This window comes from Megalops cyprinoides, chromosome 6 (genome assembly GCF_013368585.1).
Source record: "Megalops cyprinoides isolate fMegCyp1 chromosome 6, fMegCyp1.pri, whole genome shotgun sequence".
Lineage (NCBI taxonomy): Eukaryota > Metazoa > Chordata > Actinopteri > Elopiformes > Megalopidae > Megalops > Megalops cyprinoides.
In genome coordinates, this window is record NC_050588.1 from 33,912,895 (window position 1) to 33,933,866 (window position 20,972).

Sequence of the window (20,972 nt, forward strand, 5' to 3'; positions counted from 1 at the left end):
ATTAACTGTATTTACACCTACAACCTGGCATTATAAAGGACTGCACAAATAAGTATAGTGCACTAAGAGCGTAATCTCTCTCGGCATTGGCACTACGAGGTTTCCCGTTGTTAATTCCATTGTATGGATTCAGAGTTCAGAGAGGAGAGCCTCCAAATTAATTAACCATAATGATTAAATATCATAACAGTTCTAAAAAAAAAAAAAATATATATATATATATATATATATATATATATATATATTATTCTGTTTACTTCCTCAAAATATGGGTTCATATAACCCACATGCATTCTCTTAAAGAATAAAGAACAGTGTGGCTGCAATATACATGCCATCCGGAAAGGGTTTTAGACACCCCTGTCTGATGTTGAGCAATCTTTTCGAGGAAATCAGATTCTCTGAGGCTGAGCTGCATCTTTTCCAAGAAAAACATCAGAAGTAATCAAAGCAGTGGACCATAGGATGGGGTGACAATGTCCCTTGCTGTTTACAAAGCAAACCTCTTTCCCACACTTAAGGAAATTACAACAGCTCCCTAAAACAACAACGACATGGCCACAGAAATGTAGAGGGCTTAGAAATACTCTGCTCACTTGACAGCAAGATGTAAAAACCTGACAATCAAACATTCCGATAATTAAACTTAGCAAAAAATGATAGCTTTGAGACAACTGGTAATGGTCAGTTACAATTATCCACTCCAAACTATCATCCAATGAAAACAACGTGTAGTAATCAACAAAATGTAGATGACCAACGTATATTACAACAGCTTTCCAGTTCGTTTGGTGCTATAGTTTCGGTCACTTTGATCATACATTTGTACACTTCAAGAAAATGACAGGTTTTCACTGCAGTGGATCCCAATTCCTGCCCGGTGCATGGACAGAAGAGGACATGCATTAATTTAAAAATTGCACAATAGGGAAATTGGTAGAGGCCATTTATTGTAAATATTCACAAATACTCTAAACAAGTTGTCAGCAGTTGATTGTTAACACAACGATGAACTCATGAACTGTGGAGTAAATCAGTGTAATGTGTTTAAACCGCTTTTCCGGCTTTGTGTAAAGAGAGCCAAAGGGTGCGTGTGCAAGGACACTGATTTGCAGATAAGTTCTACGTGCCCCACAGCTAAATAGGGAGCCATTCTTCTCGGGGGATGTTCAGCATCACATCCATATCTGGAGAACATCTGAAAAACAGAGTACAAACTGTTAGGATCATCTATATATCATACATACTGTGGGCTGTGCATTACAGCAAACAGGAGACAATTAAATTGTACTACACACAACAAAAATGTACAATTTTGGATGCATGGTAATGATGTTACAGAGATACTTTGAAGAGGATTTCAAAAAAAGTGCAATGGTGCTGGTAATTACAGTTGGTGCTTGTGACTGAATTCCATTAAATATGTGTTGAACCTATCCTTATGAATTCAACTGCTATTACTTTAATCTAATTTTGGGCTTGTGTGGTTTCTGGTGTTAATTTCACTATTAGAGTGACATCTCTGACAATCTCAAGTGCAGAGCACATGCAGCTTTAACATTCTCAGTAGAGGCAAACACATACACAATGCATGTACTTTCATCTGTGGTTTACTCATGAGGAAATAACAGCACACAAAGAACAGTTTCACATCACCTCTGACATCCATACAAGCCACTGTATGGAGCACAGTTTGTAACATGTCCATTTATGCCGTGCACTAACTGAGCTATAAAGACAGCCCTATACAACAGTAATAGGAAAGCTCAGTCCTATAGGGAAGAGGACCCCTTTTTATACAGTCAAAAAAGAGTAAAAAAAATAGTGGAAAATTAAAGGAAAGTAGGATCTTGAAATGTAACATGTCACCCATGGATAGAATAAACTTTTTTTTTGACATTTGTCTTCCACTGCGAGACTGTGCTGTGTCAAATAAAGAGGGAGAGAAAACTTTCCAAAGTGCATCACAAAAGTTTCCCTCAAAACGTGTGACTTCAACCAGTTTAGGAGCTGAGATAATGATGACTTTAAATCAGTCTGCTGACTGGACTCTTTATGGGGCTGCTGCTTTTTTTCACAGAAACACTTAAGTTTATACATTTTTACACAGGAAAAGGAGACCTCTCCATAGCAACAGCAGACATCTCCTGGTGCTGAAATCAGTCTCCTCTCCACTGACTGTTGATGTGTTTATTTATTAATAATAAATACTTTTACCATTTGATTAAAATATTTAAGTAGTATCAAATGACCCTTTGGTAGTCATCTCTAGCAAGTATGAATATTAAATATATAAATAGATATGCGTGGACTAGAAAATGTCATTTTGTTTTGGAACAGGCCGCTGGAAACGTGAACCCCTTATTAACCTTTAATGGCAGATTTGGATTTCCTGCATGTAGGGCGCACTGTTGCTTCTTCATTTATCTTTAAGATGTCTTTGACAGACTTTTCCAATACTCTGTAATCTTATACTGTGGCACATTAATTGCTTTTTCCAACCACATTTTATTTCTTTTTAGCATGAGAGAGATTAAGTTTCTTTCTTATATCTCTAATTTGCATGCATTTTTAGTTGAAAACTTGAATTTCACAAGAAAAAAAAAACCTTTTGAGAGCATTAAGGCCTTTGGAGTGAGGAATTCTGAAAAAAACACATGTATTGAAAGGTCAAACAAAACTAAGTATATTATGTTATACTACAAATATATTATCTGCATTATTACATTTCTCATATTCTCAAGGCGTTTTCATGTGTGTAACTTGGGGTACACATGGATACGTGCCATCTGCTCGTCCTGATTTTTATTTACTCGAAGGTTGACCTGTGGCAGGGGTCAAGTTACTCTTACATAAATAATAAAAGGCAGAAGCGGCCTGGTGGGTTTGCTTCAGCGGGGTGGGTGCAGCGGGCAGGGGACACGGGCGCCACCGCGGTTTGGCACGGGGCCCTCCATCAGGCTGTGGCGTCGGGCCAGAGCCGAGCGGGACTCGCGGGTTGGGCTAAGCGAGGGGCACGGAGCAAAAGCCGCGCTCGCCGAAGGGCGGAAACCTGGGAGGGGGAAATTCCACGCGTGCAGGCGGAGGATGCTTTCACACCGAAAGAACGGCTGGAGACCGAGACTGAGCGATGTGCTCTGAGGAGAGCGGGGCTCCAGCGATCAGGCCCGGACTGTGCCAGTGTGTGTTGACACCACATGCAGCGGGACATGGACTGAAACAACAAATACCAGGAGTAAAATATCACAGCACAAAATGCGAGGATTGTACTGCATTGTTACTCCGTAGATGAAAGAAAAGAATTCTCTGGGGTACGGATGGAAAATAAGAGACTGTGATAAGAAGTGTGGGAAAGAAACTGCAGAATAAAAAATATGTGTGCTTCTGTTAGATTGGAGGATCTTTTATGGAAAATGCACAAGGGTGTTTTTTTTTAACAAACTTTTACACATTCCACAAGGGCGGAAAACTAAACAAAACACGACCTCCCCCCTATCAACACACACACTTACACGTACATGCACACAAAAACAAACGCTCTCTGGGAAATTCCAAAGTGTCATTTTCAACAATTTCATTCCAACAGTTAAAAGAAAAATAAACCACAATCCAAGAACTCTCTCCATAAGCGGTCCAGAAATCTACCGTAAATTAAAGTGCTACTGCAACACATCTCCCCAGTGTGCTTTTCATAGTGTTTATCACTCGGTTTGAACTGTTCTTTAATGTTGCCCATAACATGGCTCCACATTGTTGTCCTCTTCCCACCGCGCTCTAATGAAAAGCATGCTGGGAAAAAAGGACCACTGCACAGGAGAGCCTTTCCTCGAGGCAGTCTGAACTTTAACCACTCCAGAGCCGAGCGCCTCTGTAGCGCTGGGCTGGAGTCACTGCTCATTATACAGCCAATTACCAATGTGTTGTGTAGCCCCCCCCCCCACCCCCCAGATCTCCCACCCGCCTCCACCACCTTCACCTACTTATCTGCTTGGAGGAAGACATCGTAGAAGATCTCTTTTCTGATGTTTTTACGAGTCAGCTGGAGCTCCTGAATGTCACTGATGAGCTCTTGGTTCTTCTCCTCCAGGTCTTTAACTTCCTATAGGAACACGAGGGATCCAGAATCAGATGAAAGCACATATTAACATAGCCCATGTTCCTTATTACTGAATAAATGAATGAATGAAAAAAAACTGTCATAGTCTGCAATATTGTCTAACAGTTGGTTCTAAATTTTCTCAATTTAAAACCAAATAATGAAGAACATACTTTTTTGTACATTTCGATTTCGTTCGTCATCCTGTAATTTCGGGTGGCCATCTGTTGGATCATAGGGGAAATGTAGGACAAGTGTCTCTGAAAATAAATAAAGCAAATACTTATAAACTGATACGGTTTTAAATTGTAATCATGTACATTTAATAGTAATGACCATGAAACACTGAGACTGTCTCCACACTTCATTATGTCCTAGTTGGCAAGCTGTAGTTATTTCTGAGTTGTGAGAGATTCCTTTTTTTCAGTTTGGAAGGGGTTGTCTGTGACTGCTTAACACCACATTTTTGGACTGACGACCACAATTTAATGAAATGATAACTGATCAAGACAATGGCACCTTGAATTAAACTAATTGCTCTGCATTGAAACTCAAAGATTTAAATCTTTTAAAAAAGTGATTTTTTTTTTCTGTGCGTCGGTGGTAATTTTGTCTCTTACCGGGGGAGGAAGCGGTGTAGGGCCACATTTACTGATTTTATCAATGATGAAAAATTATGAAACTAAGAAAAAATACAGAGCTTGCCGGATAAGAGGATGTTGTAAAAAACCTTCTGTCTACGGGCCTACGTGGAATGCAGAAACAATAGTGGCTAATTTGAGGCTATTTGGTACAGAGTAAATATCGCAGAAGAATGTGCGAGTAGAATAATCCGTCTTGAGTTATTTTGGGGTCTTATCTTAATGCTTCTAAATTACCTCCCCTGTGTGCATTTTTCTTCTTATTGTATTTCAGACACAGACAACCGTGTAATTAACAATAAATTATTTTTTAAGTTAGAAAACCATGCCACTTTCTCAGTGGAAAGGCATTTCATACTCTTCCAAAACAATCATCAGTATTTTTAACACTGGCAACAAACACAACATCTGTCTTAGTATATACTATTTCCATAGTTATAATGAACACATGCAGCAGAATGTAGCCAAACTTTTATGATGATACAGGAGTGAACTGCACATTCAAAGCTGAGCAAATTGCCACCACCATATAACATGATGCTGTAACTACCTAAGGGGATGCTTACTTTAGCAGCTGAAGCCAGAATATCCTCTTCGTCCTGGCTGGACTGTTTCTGAAAGTTCTCTATATCCTCCTGGCAGAACATAGCCACACGATCACGCTCATCCTAGAGAAGAAAGACAGTACTTTTATGTTATGTCATGTTATTTTCATGTTATGTTCTATGTTCCGAAAGTTCTAAATAAGAGCATCTGCTAAATGCATGTAATGTTATGGAATGTAATGTTACATCTTAATGAGCAGGCAGTGACTCATGAGCGCAAGCAAAGCCATGAATGTTCTGAGAGGCTCCAGACCCCTTCACCTTCAGCGTGTCCTTCAGATCCTCAAGCTCTCTCTTCATCTCTGTGATCTTCAGCAGTTTCACTGGGTACTGCACATCCTTGTATGTCCTGAGTGTGTGGAGCTCATCTCGGGCCTTTAAGACCTCTGCATCCACCCCCTTGAGCTGTTCCTGAAGACCTAGCCACACACACACACACACAGAAATCACTTCCTATTCACCAGCTGAAAAGCTTGATTTGGCAAGCTCAAATTACTGAGGAGCAGATTGTCACAAACATCATGTTCCGTTCAAATGCTTTTGACAACACCAGCGGTCCTCAAATCATACCCATGATTTCATTCATGCTCTCCAACTCTACACCTGAATATCCCTTCTCCCTCTGAATGTAGCCTGAAGATGTTGTGGTTCTATGTTTGCACAAGCCCTCCCTGTTGGGTAACTCCCTAGCCAGCAGTTAGCAAAACCAAATGGAATCTAACAATGGAAACCAGCTACACTCATTTTGGAAGCCAACGTTCCACACAAACTAAAATAGATTCATAAAGAATGTGAGAAGTCATTCTCTGTTGGTCGCTAGCTAAATTACATACCAACAGGCATCTAGCAAAACAAGATGTTGACCGAAAAGACCTAGACAAAAAATTAAGGTCAGTGTTAAGACATGACGTGTTCATTCTGACCATGGTGACCTCAATAAAGGACTATGCAACTCTCAAGTACAAAGTTCTTTTAAAGCCCAAATGAAATGAGCAAGCATGGAGGAATGAATGACAAAATGGTTGTCTGCACAATGGAAAAAGAATGTACTCCACTCAAGGGAGTTTGCTTGCGCTACACCGTGAACATGACTGGCAGCTGCAGATATGGTATGGACTCCATAAGAACATTTTTTCTCAAAGTTCTTCAAAATAAATTTGACAATGTTCACAGGTATCGCAGACGACAAAGTCATATGGAATGATAAGGAATACAAAAACAAAAGAAATTCCTGACCTAAGACTGAATGCTCAATAAATGCTCTGTACAACATGCCAGCAGAAAGAGTAGGCCTTATTTTGAGTTGCCTGGACATTACAAAAAGGGAAAAACATATTTTAGGAAGGAGAAGAACTGTGCAGGAATGCTTTGTGATGTCTGCCAAGATTTTCAAAAAGAATCAACAGTTTTTAAATAAATCAAAGGCTTGTGATTTGTGGATGACAAAATTGCCCACAATAGAGAGATTCTAAGGGAGTACTGCCCTTTTTTTTAACTATGTCCAGGAAGTGTTTTAATTTGGAAGTGGTTGAACTTCACACTTGGGTCAGGTGTCCTTCTTAAGGTACTATGAGGAATAACTCCTTGCTGGCCAGACATGGGGGTCTGATATCCAACAGCTGAAACGTTCATTTTGCCTCTATCTGGCCACAACTTGTATATTTGTGTTGATGGATACTCTTCTATGTTGGGAAAGAATGTGAGCTTTCTAAGTTCAATGCAAAATGATCCCAAAATACCAAAAGTAATAGGCATCTATGGTACCATTCATCAGGAGGGGCTTCTGGGACTATGTCAAAGTGGAAATAAATCAAAATCTTGGATGTTGTAGTAAAAAATACCTCCTCTGTCCCTGCATACACATTTAATCACCAGGCATTTTGATCATACTTCAAAGAGTATAGTATGAGACATAGTACAAAGATGTGGTGCTGCACAGTAATACTGGCTGACTTTCAACAGGAAGGGCACTTCTTTGTCTTCTGGAATTTTCCAGTGTTTTTGTAGAGCACTGCTAAGACAAGACAGGTTCATGTTAGATTTGTCTTGGCTTCTTTTTTAAGTGACCATACAACACAATTTGATAGCCTGAACCTTTCATCGCAAATAAGCAGAGAACGAAGCGAAACAAAAGACTTAACGTTACACAACTGACGTTCTGGACTTAAAAAGCACTTAATGTACACAAATTACACGCAACCATGCTATGGTCATTTCAGTGATGTATCGCAGTTTGAATCTGCTCTTTATGTTTCTTAACACTGAGTGTTAGGAAACGTTTTTCTCGTCTGAGGCTGATGTGTTCAGGTTTGGCCAGCTGAGAAGACAGAATTCCTGGGGTTTTGAAACCTTTCCCTGCAACAGTGCCTCAAATTGAGCATGAAGAAAGAAAAGTGACTTTTGGGTGCAAGCATAATGGGACAAATTAAAGTGTCTGGCATCCATAAGACTGACGGCATTTGCTCAATCCTGTACTTATACAAAGCGCAAGGCAGGGCCACTGCTCTGTCGTGTCAGCAGTTTAGCCTTTTGCTAATTTCTGCTCTCCTGCTGGTGAGACTGTAATAAGACCAGGTGTGATTAGGTGCGCCTGCAGTCTCACACTTCGGCAGGAAAATGTTTGTTTTTCATGCTTGGGTTTGTGAAATGAAGCTGTTAATTTAAACAGATGGATTTACAACGGCCTGGTTATGGCCAGTTTCCTTAAGTCTTGTTCTAATTTTGTTTTATGCCGTTCCTCTTGAACGCGCTTTCCTCTTAGTCTCATGTATACTCTGCAGACCACATTTACCAGGGCAGCATGCTTCATTTTGGGATATGCTCTGGAATTTTGTCATCTTCCTCTTCCTACACTCACATACACCCAGGAGGAATGCCGGACTCTAGCAGATACTACCAGTGCTACTGCCATCTGCAATCCCTACTGTTTAATTACAAGTATCCTTCGGACACTGTATCCACTGTGGCCAATTTTGATGGTAGTCCTGTCTGTCATCAACTGTACTGGATGAAATCATTCCTGGGGCAAATTATATGGGGGATCAGTGATCTGGATCGTCTGCTTGGGTATGCACCAACCGCACTTTTCTTTGCTTTCAGTCTATGCAAATCTGGGACAGTGGAACTAACCGTGTAGCTGTTTCTCTGCAGAAACCTGCACGTCCTTCAGCTCAGCCTTAGCCTGTTCAATCTCTCTGCAACTCCAGCCATTTAAAGCTGCAAAAGAATGCTTGAAGGCAAAAGAACAGAGAAAAGCATCTTAACTCAAAGCACCAGTTATTTACTCTTCAACTTTAGATTTTGGGGGGGGGGGGGGGGGGGGTTCAATTTGCTGCAAACAAACACTCTGTCAAACCAAAATACACGGGAAAAAAACTGCGGGCTCTAAAACTTCACATGACATACTCACCCCAAGTTTTTCATGCTGAATGAGAGATTCCCTTGCACTGGAGAAAGAGTGTCTGCCTGTCTCCTCAATCTCCCTGGTCAGCTGCTGGTTGCTCTCCTGTAAGAATGCACAGTGTGCCTCCAGCTCGTCAATGGCTTTCTTCCTCAATTTTATCAGCAACTGAAAGGCATTGTTGCATGAATATGTCACTGAGCAGAAAAAGGAACAGAGGATAACTGATTACATTGCATCACTACTATTTAACACCTGAACATTTCATTGTACAATTGTTACATACATGCTGCCTCTATTCACTCCTGTTGTACAGATATGCTTAAAGTCATCTTACTTCTAGCACTTTGATATTGCTCCCCTTCCGAAGGGTGGGGTCCAATTCCACAATGTTCTTCTTCCTCGAGTACAAACTCCTTGACGATATGGCTGACTCTACATGGGAAGTGCCGGCCCGAGATTGTCCTAACAAAGAAACTACATCCAGCAATATTAAAATTTTTGTGCAAAAGCCTTGTTAAAGCAGCCCACTGGCTTTAAGCTGTTGTTTCTCTGAGCAAACATTTGTGAGCAAACATGTGATTCACAGAGTCTTTTCTGTTCTGCATGACCTGTGTGACCTCTGTCTCACCTGGCCTATCGGCTTGTGGCTGTCTGGATACAGCAGAGGAGGCTGTGCTGCCGTGCCCTCTGCCCACAGCTTTGATACTGGGAGGCAAGGCAGCAGCTTTGGGCTGAGGGATCAGAGCCCAAGGGACAGCTTCTGTCTTCTGCCCCAAGACTTCCTTTCTCCTGCTGCTCCGCTCCCAGCTGCTATAATCCTAAAACACACCAGAAGCTAACTTTAACGTTCTCTGCCCAAGCCAAACATAGTAGTTTTAAAGCAACCTAACCGAGAACGGTGGAATGCACAAGACAAACAGAGCAATTTCAGGTAAGAAATAAAGCTGTATTAGAAATAACAAGAGGTGTGAAAAACAGTCAGCTTCAGTTAAAACATGGCGTCAAATAAATAAAACAAGAGCTGCAACTTACCACTTTCTTGAAATATTCCTTTAAGGACTGAAGATGGTTTGGTACTGTGCTCATTGTGTTTCTGAATATTCAAAAGTTTCTGTAGAATAAAACAATTACACTAATCAAAATAATTAAGTGGTTAGTTCCCGTGTATCTGTAGATGTTTAATATCATGGCCAGTTTCAAATGAACAAGACATGATACCTGGCCACCCATCTTCCCCTACCTGGGTAACTAGCAATCCAGCAGACATCAGGTGCTTTCTTAGCTGATACTTCTTTAGTCATGTGGTTCCATTTTTAAGTTTAAACTGATGACAAACATCTGAATCCAGCCCTTGAGAACATCTTTACCATGTAAGAGTGATTTAAAGACAGATGCAAGAGGATAAAAGTCCGTCCCTTACAGATTTGCCTTTAAAAAATCAGAAGGGGATTTTAGGACATACTGAGTTCAAAAATGACAGATTAAAACCTGTTGACTGGCCATTATGCGCAAGTAAGTACTAAGTTACTAATAAAGTTTAATGAGGTGCTACACATGATGGTACACTTCATACTGAGTCTGCTCACTGTTTGGTTTTTTGTTTGGCTTTTATATTTGGTTGACTTATTTAGACAAGACATCAGATGTCAGTGGCCTTTCAGATCCTGTGTGAACTTGAAGACACTAGGCATTCACTCAGATATATGAAGCTGGCAAATAGCTACAAAGTGACTGTTGGACTAACCTATTTTTAGAAATGATGACATGCTAAATCAAATGTAAGGTTTTAATATTACTGCTGTGCTGTCTGAATAATAAGGAGGTGTTCCTACCACTATATAAGGAGAAGTCTCATATATAACACCTCTGTCAGAGATACCATTCTGACAATCACTATGACTCATTCAGCTGTTGGATGAATAACACTGCTCAATAAAACCGCTACACAAAAGATGGATTGCAATCTCTAATTGATATCACATTTATAGATAGCAAAAAAAGTTGAGCTAGTTTCAAAATCTGTGAAAACATTAAAATGAGATATCCCTGATCACAACGCTCTACAGCCTGGATGATATATTTTCCCCCATTCACTCAGTATTACTAACTGAACCAGTGCAATATTCAGACATATTCACAACTGTATCCTTTATCATAATTTTAAGTTTGAATTGGTTAATTGTGACGATCTAATGCCAATAAGCCAATGTTGGTATTCAGTGTGGTGGCTGGCCTAGGTTTCTCCTGCATGAACTCAGCACCGAGGTGTAAACGCTGTAAAACAGGTAATGGGTTTGGCACCAGGTCTAGGCTACAGGTTGGCTCTCAGCTTGACAGCCAAGGCTGTTGATGTCAAAAAACGAAATATAATAATAATAGTCATGATCATCATCATCATTTTTATTCCGTGTTCGTTTCTTCTACGGTGCTGGACTCAGCTCACGCCCGAAGTTGGCAAGATTTCGTCTACGTTTTGTAAGGTGGGTCTGGCACAGTAATTATGGATTTTGATTGGTCTATGCAGATGACTGATACCAACTTGCTAACTGTAACGTTAGCACAGAGCATTTAGCTAGTCAAGCTACTTACTTACTCTTATTAGAGGAGACATCGAAAGTAAAAAAAAAAAAAATACCAGTGAAAATTGAAAATATACTCACTTTCATTATTTTGTGGCTCGTTCAGTATGCTTAGCTTTCTTATAGACTTGCAAGAGAATAATTCCCCATTTAGCAAATATAGGGTAACGTACAAAACTATGTAACAGTAGCTAACGTTAGCCGTCTTGTAGACGCGCAGCTTTTTCCTTGCCATAGCAACCAGACGCGCAGTTCAGGTCCAAAATACTAAATTGCTGCCACCTACTGGCTCGAGGCCAGATCACAGTCTCAGAATTGAGTTTTTAAACCTACTGAAATAAGTTTTAGACTAAGGCGATTAAGGTGATCTATCTTGCGCCTGGGATTTGAATATAAATTAACCCGTGTTTGAAAACATATCTGTATCAATATACAGATTGTTACCACTGTTCTGTCTGGAAAGTTTACGCGATTTTAAAGTTTACATTACTTAAAACCAAACACACGAACTACTCTGTTCAAGGTTTGACTGAAATATTATTTGAACGAGTGAAAATTCTGCAAGAATGTCCCAACCAGATCTCAGGAACTGGCAGTGCTTTATCCTTCACAGATTGTACGTGTCTGAGATGGATTTCGACCAGAGCATAGAAGAGAAGACTAGAAAAAAGATGGATCTCCTCCATGTGGGTTGGGTGGGGTGGATTAAATGGGAGGTCATAATGTACGCAAGCACCTAGCCTTGGCATAAGTACTGTTCGCCCTTAGGAACTGATAGTGGATTTGAATTTGAAAACACTCGGATTGGAGGTTATGTACTTGATGGTATGTTTTCCCAACCTCTGTTCTTTCATAACTTCCATAATGATCTCAATGACTGACTTGCTTTTGACTTTTCTCACATCCCTGCTAATGATGAATCACAGCTAAAGGATGTGTATTTCCTTTCCAGTTAACAAAATGTTTTACTGCACTGTATTTTTTAGACATTCCCAGGTGCATGCATGTTATGCTTAAATATTATTTTCTGTGTTAACAAAGGTGTGGACATACAGTGGTTAGGAAATGTGTAATAGAATTTTATTTCTGAGGGATCACTACCATGCATACTCACCTGTCCCCTGTGTAGCACCACACATCGCCTAGTGTCATTTTGTAGAATGAATATGCATTAGAATTTGTTAAAAAAGAGAGACTTTTTAAACTGCAGTACATAATTTATTAATCAAAATATGTCATTACAGCTTTTACACAGTATGATTGAATTTTCAAAATGATTAGATCTGACAATGTACGACTACAATGAATAAGTAGTGAGGAACAGTGTATCATACATACAGCATTAAGGTGCCATATAAATATTCTATCATACACTTTAAAACATAAATATATAGATGTATATCATATATTATTCTCAGAATCTCTCAACTTCAACTTTTCAAACAAATTAACCATCATTTGTAATGTTATGCTGTATACATTGCATTGCTAAGTTAACCTGAATGATATTACATATACATATACCAAGCTAAAAATGCAATGAACGCAAATCGTTTCTCATAATGTAAACTAGACATATTTCTCTTGATAATGAACACACAAATGTGTACAATTAAGATGTTATGATTGGATACCAATATGTGAGATCACACAGAAAAAAAATCTAAGATTTGACATCATTCTCATTTTTTAAAAATGTGTCTATTACGTATTTAATTTATGCTGCAAAGTGAGAAGTACTACACATGAGAAGACATTTGCTGTTATTTCCACATTATTGCACAGGATGGAAATAAAAATATACACATGTAAACAGGATGGTGTGCATAGATTGCATACAGTGGAAAAGGGTGATACCACTGTAACAGAATCCATGGCCTACAACTTCAGATAGCTGCATTTCTTGATGTGCTTTTAAGATCCTGTCAAATGTATGGATTTGCAGTGGAATGCTCAGTTACGCCCGTCCCCTGGGGCAGGTCATTACGCGGTGTTGTTGTTGATGTCCAGCTGGCTCACCAGCTCTGTGACCAGGGTCTGCAGATATTCCGACCTCATCTTGCTGACCCCCAGAACCCCCTCATGGTTGACCCTTTCTGTGTCCTCATAGGCCTTCACTACCTTGTTGGTGATGAGGGAGAGGCCGAACACTTTCATGCCACAGTGGCTGGCGACTAGCACCTCTGGGGCTGTGCTCATACCTGTGTGGGGCGGCAGTGTAGCACGGTGGTTAAGAAGCAGGACTCGAGACTGAAAGGTTATTGTTTTGATTCCCCACTGTGGCACTGCTGCTGCACCCTTGGACAAAGGTACTTAACCTGCAACGTCTCAGTAAATATCCAGCTGTATAAATGGGTAACATTGGTTAAAAAAACTGTAACCTTTGTAAGTCGTAAGCCTAATGGTGTTACCCAGCAACAGGGCAACTGAATTTTTTCAGCTTTAGTAAAATATACAGGAACCATACTGAGCTATTATGTTCCAATGAATTGACTCTTTCTGATGTCACCAGCTGGTTGTATCTACTATATTTGATTGGACTTTACATTCAAATAGGTCCTCAAGCTTTGCAATTGTAAATAAAGGGTTGTATATAAAATAGATAGGTCTTTGTGAGGAACAACATTACGTTTCATTATGTTTGAAAAATTTGAGATACTGCCTAGACAGGCAATGAAGTATTTTATTCTACGCTACGGGAACTTTCTTCCCTGTTGTACAATAGAGCAACACACTCACTTTCTATCAAAAAGAATGCTACTTTTCTTTCTGTTACCATGTGTGGGAGCTATATGAAGATATAAAATCAGAGATACATAGATCTGAGCAGGAAGAGAAAGGCATAACATATAAGGATTTGTATTATTTTCTTCCTAGGTTTGCGGTTTATTTTTTTAATATTTGTGAATTTACAAACCTGCCTGCAGAGAGTATCTTACCTACAGCATCCACCCCCAGTTTGTGTAGGAGGCGTGCCTCAGCGATGGTCTCGAAGTTAGGCCCGCCCACCATGCAGTACACACCCTCCTGTACGAAGTGGGAGTAGCCCAGGCTCTTGGCGATGTCCTTGGCAAGCCGCCGCAGGTCTTTGTCATAGACACCAGACATGGGGGGGAAGCGCGGGCCAAAACTAGACGGAGGATGGAGCCACAAAGCGACAGGTTATACAAACTGGACACAAAATTAAACCGGAAGAAGAACATAAATGTAAATTCAGGCTTCCAGTCTACCAAAATGCTTAGTTTTTTTTCTGTTGATTAATAGGTAGATTGATTGGATGTGTGTGTGTGTGTGTGTGTGTGTGTGTGTGTGCGCGTATGCGTGTGTTTAAGTGACTTACTTTAGTGCAGTTGGACATTCCAAAACACATTTGTTTCCAGTGTTTTGTTAAGGTTTATGGTTGTCACTTGATGGCTCACAATAGCACACATTCATAATTGTTATGTTAACATACTGTTTTCATTGCTTACAGTTTAGTTTAGCTGCTTGTGTTTATAGTCTATATTCCTTTTCTAATTAGTTTTACAATCTGTCCTGTTTGTTGAATTTTACCAGGCAGGTAGCTAATGTTAACATTCATTTGTAAATACAGTAAACAAAAATATAAACCCAGACCCAGTTAACTGGAACTGGGTCTGCAAAAACAATGCATTTATTACTCTAATGACATAGTCAGCTAACTGAGTTAAAAAGTTAGATACACAGCGAATGACGCAGTGAATACTCACTTGTCATCATTGGGCCCGTTCAGAGGGTTGAGTCCGGCCAGGCCCGGTATGTTGATGTGGTCCCGGATTATCATGATGTCGCCATTGCAGAAGCTGTCGGCCAGGGAGCCCGCAGCATTCGTGACAATGAGGGTCTCCACCCCCAGCAGCTTGAAAACCCGCACCGGAAAGGTGACCTGCGAAAAATGGAGCGGAGCTCAAAATCCCGCTCTGATCCAGTTTCCGTAGCTTCCGTAAGCCTACTGTGCTCAGAGCCGCCACCTTAAGACTAAACCCGGGGTTATATAAGACAGACAATATGAGCATTGAAGCCTGGATTTCGCCCTCGATCTTGGCACATACTCGTGGCCAGCGTGATCACTCACGAACAGATGCAGTGAGTCCCGCCTGGAGGTGACATTTTCTGGTGTGAGATCTTTGAGCGGTCTCCCGCACACCCATGGAGGATTGCTGGGTTCACACAGCATCACTACCCCTACAGCAACCCAGCCACGCCCTGTGACAGTTATGTGGCTTTAATGTGATTATCTCTGCAAGAGCTCACTGCTTCCCAAGACCCCTAAACAGTCTCCAGTGTAGTATTGTTTTTAAGAGATCCGAAAATGCAAAGCCATGCTTCCCTCTGACGCATTTTATCACGTGTAAGTTAAAGATAAGTGGAGTGATTGTTCAGGAACTAACCTTGCACAGCGAGTGTCCCTCATACATGTGGAATCGCCCCTGCATGCACACACAGATCTTCCCTTTGAGTTCCCCGAACACCAGTCTGCCAGCATGTCCCTGCACTGTTGGTCCGGACAAAACACACATATAAACACAATTAAGTGACTCAGCCACAACCCATGTTCCCATATATACCATGCTTAAATAGACTGATACAATATATTTCATAAAAATGGCTATAACTTATTTCACACTCAAAGCAAATCTATATTTCATTCATCTCAAAAGTTGCTCTATATATATAGCAAAATAATATTGCTATATATATCTACATATTCATATTCTATATGTATTTCAATATATATTCATAAAATATTACATTCACAAAATTAATTTGTGTTGAAATAATTGCAAGCTGGAACACATGAGCTGGAAGGCAGGTCCCGCGGCCCCATCGGCCCCCAGCCTCACCCGTGCTCTGTGGGAAGCCTGGAATGTCGGAATACTGGAAGGAGTTCTGGGACTTCAGGGCTTCCGCAAGCATGCCCAGTCCCGAGCCGCATATGATGGCCACTTTGGGTCGGTGCTGAGTGTGAGCCAGGAGCCAGTCTGCGGTCTTTTGGTAATCCTCATGGCTGGAGAAAAACACAGCGGTCAGGATACCCGAGGTGGCAGGACAAATGTTTTGTGGGGCTCATTGTTGTCGTTCACCCCACCCCTGCCAACTCAATAAAACCGAGTAGACATATTCATTTGCTATACGGTGAAGTAGACAGAGGTCATACTGTGTCCAGAGCACTTTGCTTTGTTTTCATTTGGTGCACGCTGTGTGCATACATGGTATCCCTTTGTGTTTCAATAAGGGGGCTCTGTTGGTGAAGAAGTCGAATACCAGGTCATTTCTGTCTTAATGCAAGGCATCGCAGGAAAAAAATGCCATACCTTGGTGTCATGCTATGGCTGGAATTTTGCCACTCAGTTAAGGACATGTTGAACTGAGAAACTTTACCCTAAATACCGTCTCAAAAAGATATTGTTCCCACAGTAGGCAATATGTCTACCAACATCTCCTGCAAACCAATCTTTTTTTTGGATAGTATCTCATAATATCTAAAAAGAACACAGCAGTAAAAATGCTTTGCTGCAACAGAATTCTATTTTCTGTGTACAATAGGAAATTTGTATGCAATATAGATCTAGACAGACATAATATAGATCTTTGATGAAGTGTGCATTGTATACCAGCAATGGTTAATTCTCTCCAAATAAAATCCTGTAGTTTGATCTGCTAAGTATTGTTTTGGAAGGAAATTGGACTTGAGTCAGTCAGTTCAGTCTCAGTTAAATCTAGTTAATACCCCAAATACAGTAATTATATTCACTAAAATTTCACAATCATGGCAGTCTGTTGTTCTGTCTTCGACTCACCTTTGATTTACATATTAAATGCAATGTAAAACAATTCCACCTTTCAAAATGTACTTGCCACAATTCTGAACTTGAAATGGAAGATTTCAGCTCTATAAGATATACAGATTGCTGTTCAGCTGTGATCAGTTTCCCCCCAAACTTCCCACACAAACATCCAACAAATGATCAGAGACTTTACTCTGGTCTTTCAGCTGTTTCCACAAGTGTCAGATGAGATAAAAATCCCTTGGTTCCAGGAGTGAATCAAATATCTGTCATACAACAAGCCACAAGAATGGCACAACTTACCAGATTTGATCTTTGCTGTGCATTTTGAAGATTACGGTCTGAATCTCAAAATTTTGAATCTTTGGTTCCTGATACAAAGAAGTGCAGCTTTCTCCTTTGATGAAATTGTGATGTGTGGAGAGGTCAACTTCCAGGATGTGTTCGTTTATGAATGAATAGGCATTGGCTCCGGCCTGAATAAATACACAACATGCTGGTCCTGAGTAATTCAGCCAGCGTCCTCATTGGTTACAGCTCCCTGATGTAGCCCACACCAGCAAATAAAATCCTTGGTTGTAAAGAGGTGTGTCAGGGGCTTGGAAATCTGATGGACAAATTGGATTTTAGCTCAGCTGTAGCAAAAAACCAAGTTACTTTGTGGGAACGTGACTTTTTAAAAAAGGAAAAGAATTAGTCCAGTGGACTAACTGCAGCTCAGACAATGTAATTCTGTTTCCAGCTACGTCAATCATAATGCACATTTTTGGTCCAATTCTGATCAGACCTCTTGTTTGACGGGGATAGTTTAGCCCTTTTCTCACATGTGGGAAGCTGGATTTTCAAAAGGACGACTAGGTTGTGCCCCTCCAGGGCCTTAACTGTGTGTCTTGGTTCTGTGATTTATATATTTACTCCAATTTCTTAAAACACTGAACACACTGAGTCTTTTCCAGCACAATGAATGCTCAATAAGTACATATGATATAGTATAAATAAGTACATTTAGTACTATATGTACTTATTTGTACTATATAATACTAAATTGTACTTTATAATAATTGTACAAATAAGTACAACATGATACGTTCAAATATAGTACAATATGATAAATACAAATACACAATACATAATAATTGGTAGGTATGCTGTTACAGCAAGACTTAGGACTCTGTGAGGTTCAAAATGATTACTGCAGCTCTTCCACCTGGTCACAAAGCAACACATTTTAATTTTCTGTCTAAAATGACTTTGATTTTTGTCATTTTATGCAACTTTTTTTTTTAACCAAAAAATGGAAACAAAATGAAGGCGCAGCTGTAAGAGCTATATGCTTTCAGTCAGCCTGTGGAAAGTTGCACAGTGAACTGCTCCTTGAGGATATTCCCTAAAATGAGAATGTACTGTACCCAGAGAAGTCAGGAAAAACATCATTATTACTTAACAGCACTCACACTTGACATGTTTACATGTGCTATTTTTTGACCTTATTATCTGCATGCATAGATATTTAAGGGATTCGTATTATCCAGAGGAGCAGAGTGAACTTTTGAGCCGCCTTCTCAGGGCAGTGGCATAATAGTGTAACCCACTCGCTCCCAGAGGTCACCAGCTGATGCTGCCAACGGGTCCACCGAGTTCTGAAGCACGACCAAAAACATGTGAGGCCCATTACCACACCCCAGGCCCCGCCCCAAATCCAAAGCATGGGACCCAAGAAATTGAATTTGTATACCTCACAAGGTTCCTGAAATTACCAGCCATTTTCCCTTTTTAGATGTACAACCATGGCCTTGTTGGACATATTGAATTAATGGCGAATACTAGCAGGTCAGCAGTGTGACCTTCCCTTGCGATCAATTTCTTTATTGAGTGAGATGTTACTATTCCAAGTAACGCAGTACAAACTCAAAGTCCTAGCACAGATCTAGAGTCATTTTTCACTTCAGACATCTCCAGTTGTAACACACAGCCAGTGTATCATTGGTAAAAGGCGGGGTTTTTTAAAATCATCGCCCGTCAAATAGTTTTGGATAGCATTATAATGGCCACATCTCTAAACAGATCTTATTCAACATTAATATGACTATGACTGAATAGCAGCACTGGCTCAGAGAAGCTCACAGACAACTTTAATATCAATCAGTCTCTTCAATCTATGCCACCCTGCCTAATTGTGTGTGAGGTATAAAATGGATATAATAAATGCTGCAAATACATTTACTCTACTAATGTGAAAAATGAGAGACAGACAGTCAAAAGAGATCCCATATATTGATGTTACAGCTCAAAGGTCCCATCTCACCAGCTCCATGAACACATACTGTAAGAAGACGAACAGCTTTTGCCATTTAGTTCAGGCAGTCCTAACCGATGCTAATTAAAGACCCCATTCATCTGCACCCTCTCTGAAGAAGTTATCCTGCTTTCACTCCATGCATTAATTGGTGTTAATGGCTTAATTAAACTCTTAATGCCTCCATAATTACTTTCCTCTTTACTTATTCACAACTACCTTCAGACAAAGGTCCTCTAACAGTCCTCTCTGAAACACTGCCCATGCCATTGGTCAATGTTTAATTGCATATTAAGGATAATTAATCCCATTTAATCTGTTGATTGTAATTGATGTGACAAACACAAACGCTTTACAGGGAACTTCCGTGATAATTACTCATTATGACAAGTACAGAGTGAGTGTATGTACCGCAATATGTCTGCAATATGTACCGTACCAGCTGCTTCAGGTCCCAACTGTTCACAGGTCATAGTGAACAGAGGTTATCTTTACCTTTTAAAACAGGTGAAATTCTCAAAAAATGCAATAAGTCTGATATAGACTATTGCATTCTATAATAGACAAAAGAATGTAAAAAAGGAAATCTTTACTTTCAAACACTTGCAATCTTCAGTGTGATTCATCCAAATGTCTTTCATTAATCAAAGGTGATCTGGAGAATAGACATTGCGTCTGTACTTAGCAGCGCAGAGCAGCTTACATAGCTCAAATTTTAAATATTGCCATTTGATATAGGCACATTTACTGGGCTGAAGTACTTTGCTGAAATTCCATAAAGGCAGTGAAATGTCTAGGATTTCAACTTACAAATGTTTTTGAATATACTACTACTACACTCCACTGCCATGCATAATGCAAAAAAATAATGTTACCCTTTCTTTCTAATACAACACACAGAGAAAAGAAATTTGACTATGAAGCAAACATAATTAATGTACTTTTTGCCCTGAAGGTTATATCTCCATTAACCGACAACCACGAAACCATGAACAATGTTTTAGGCTACAGTTGTGTATACCTGTGACAGAAACCATTGCCATTCACTGAAAAGACTGAAATTCAACAAAGAAACACGCTAAAAACACTTTTATATGACGTTTTTGTACATATACCTACTGTATTGCTAATGTAGAACATATTAATATGTGTAACATAATTTTCACCGTCTAGGTGAAAACTCAAAGCATAGTGAACAAGTATCTATGATGCCATGTTTACACACAGGTGCGTACAGTACGATCCAAAGCACTGCACGTTTTTCCAAAACATTTAGAACTACTGGGAAGAAGACCGTGGAAATTGTTCAAAGGTCATTTATCTGTCTTTCCCTTGAGAAACCCTGGCGATGTTTTTAACTTTGCTTTGGAACAGAGTGTATCAGACTCATCCCAGCCTAGAACTCCCCCTTTCTCGTATCAGCTCTGTTGCTGAGTTTTGTCAGACAAAACAACGGAGCCTTCCTGCGCTTTGCGGTGTCACCCGATGGGAAAGGTTTCCGAGACCCGGGGTCCATAACCTTAGGTGAGGACACCGACTGCAGCG

At 40.1% G+C, this 20,972-nt stretch overlaps 2 protein-coding genes across 2 annotated transcripts; both read right to left on the minus strand.

Annotated features, from left to right (window-relative positions):
* Positions 1-1,067: 1,067 nt before the first annotated feature.
* On the minus strand, positions 1,068-9,831 carry c6h20orf96 (chromosome 6 C20orf96 homolog). The gene is made up of 10 exons (XM_036531791.1): positions 9,778-9,831; positions 9,374-9,563; positions 9,080-9,177; positions 8,752-8,910; positions 8,472-8,571; positions 5,604-5,761; positions 5,304-5,405; positions 4,270-4,356; positions 3,981-4,099; positions 1,068-1,198 (listed from the first exon to the last, which is right to left on the minus strand). Exons 1-10 carry the CDS (start codon positions 9,829-9,831, stop codon positions 1,138-1,140), a joined length of 1,128 nt encoding a protein of 375 aa, XP_036387684.1. The 3' UTR covers positions 1,068-1,137.
* A 3,476-nt stretch (positions 9,832-13,307) lies between these two features.
* pnp4a (purine nucleoside phosphorylase 4a) lies at positions 13,308-17,562 on the minus strand. The gene is made up of 6 exons (XM_036531972.1): positions 17,435-17,562; positions 16,187-16,350; positions 15,734-15,837; positions 15,053-15,228; positions 14,264-14,454; positions 13,308-13,525 (listed from the first exon to the last, which is right to left on the minus strand). The coding sequence occupies exons 1-6, from the start codon at positions 17,455-17,457 to the stop codon at positions 13,308-13,310; spliced, it is 876 nt and encodes a 291-aa protein (XP_036387865.1). The 5' UTR covers positions 17,458-17,562.
* Between the last annotated feature and the right edge of the window lie 3,410 nt (positions 17,563-20,972).

Excerpts from the sequence above, each read along its gene's own strand:
- c6h20orf96 (XM_036531791.1), bottom strand. The coding sequence starts at position 9,831 with ATGAGCACAGTACCAAACCATCTTCAGTCCTTAAAGGAATATTTCAAG. Across the intron at positions 8,911-9,079 it reads GCAATATCAAAGTGCTAGAA|TTGCTGATAAAATTGAGGAA; the intron begins GTAAGATGACTT and ends AATGCCTTTCAG. Across the intron at positions 4,357-5,303 it reads TTCTGGCTTCAGCTGCTAAA|AGACACTTGTCCTACATTTC; the intron begins GTAAGCATCCCC and ends ATTTATTTTCAG.
- pnp4a (XM_036531972.1), bottom strand. The coding sequence starts at position 17,457 with ATGCACAGCAAAGATCAAATCTG. Across the intron at positions 15,229-15,733 it reads AGGGACACTCGCTGTGCAAG|GTCACCTTTCCGGTGCGGGT; the intron begins GTTAGTTCCTGA and ends CATTTTTCGCAG. Across the intron at positions 13,526-14,263 it reads ACTGGGGGTGGATGCTGTAG|GTATGAGCACAGCCCCAGAG; the intron begins GTAAGATACTCT and ends CGCCCCACACAG.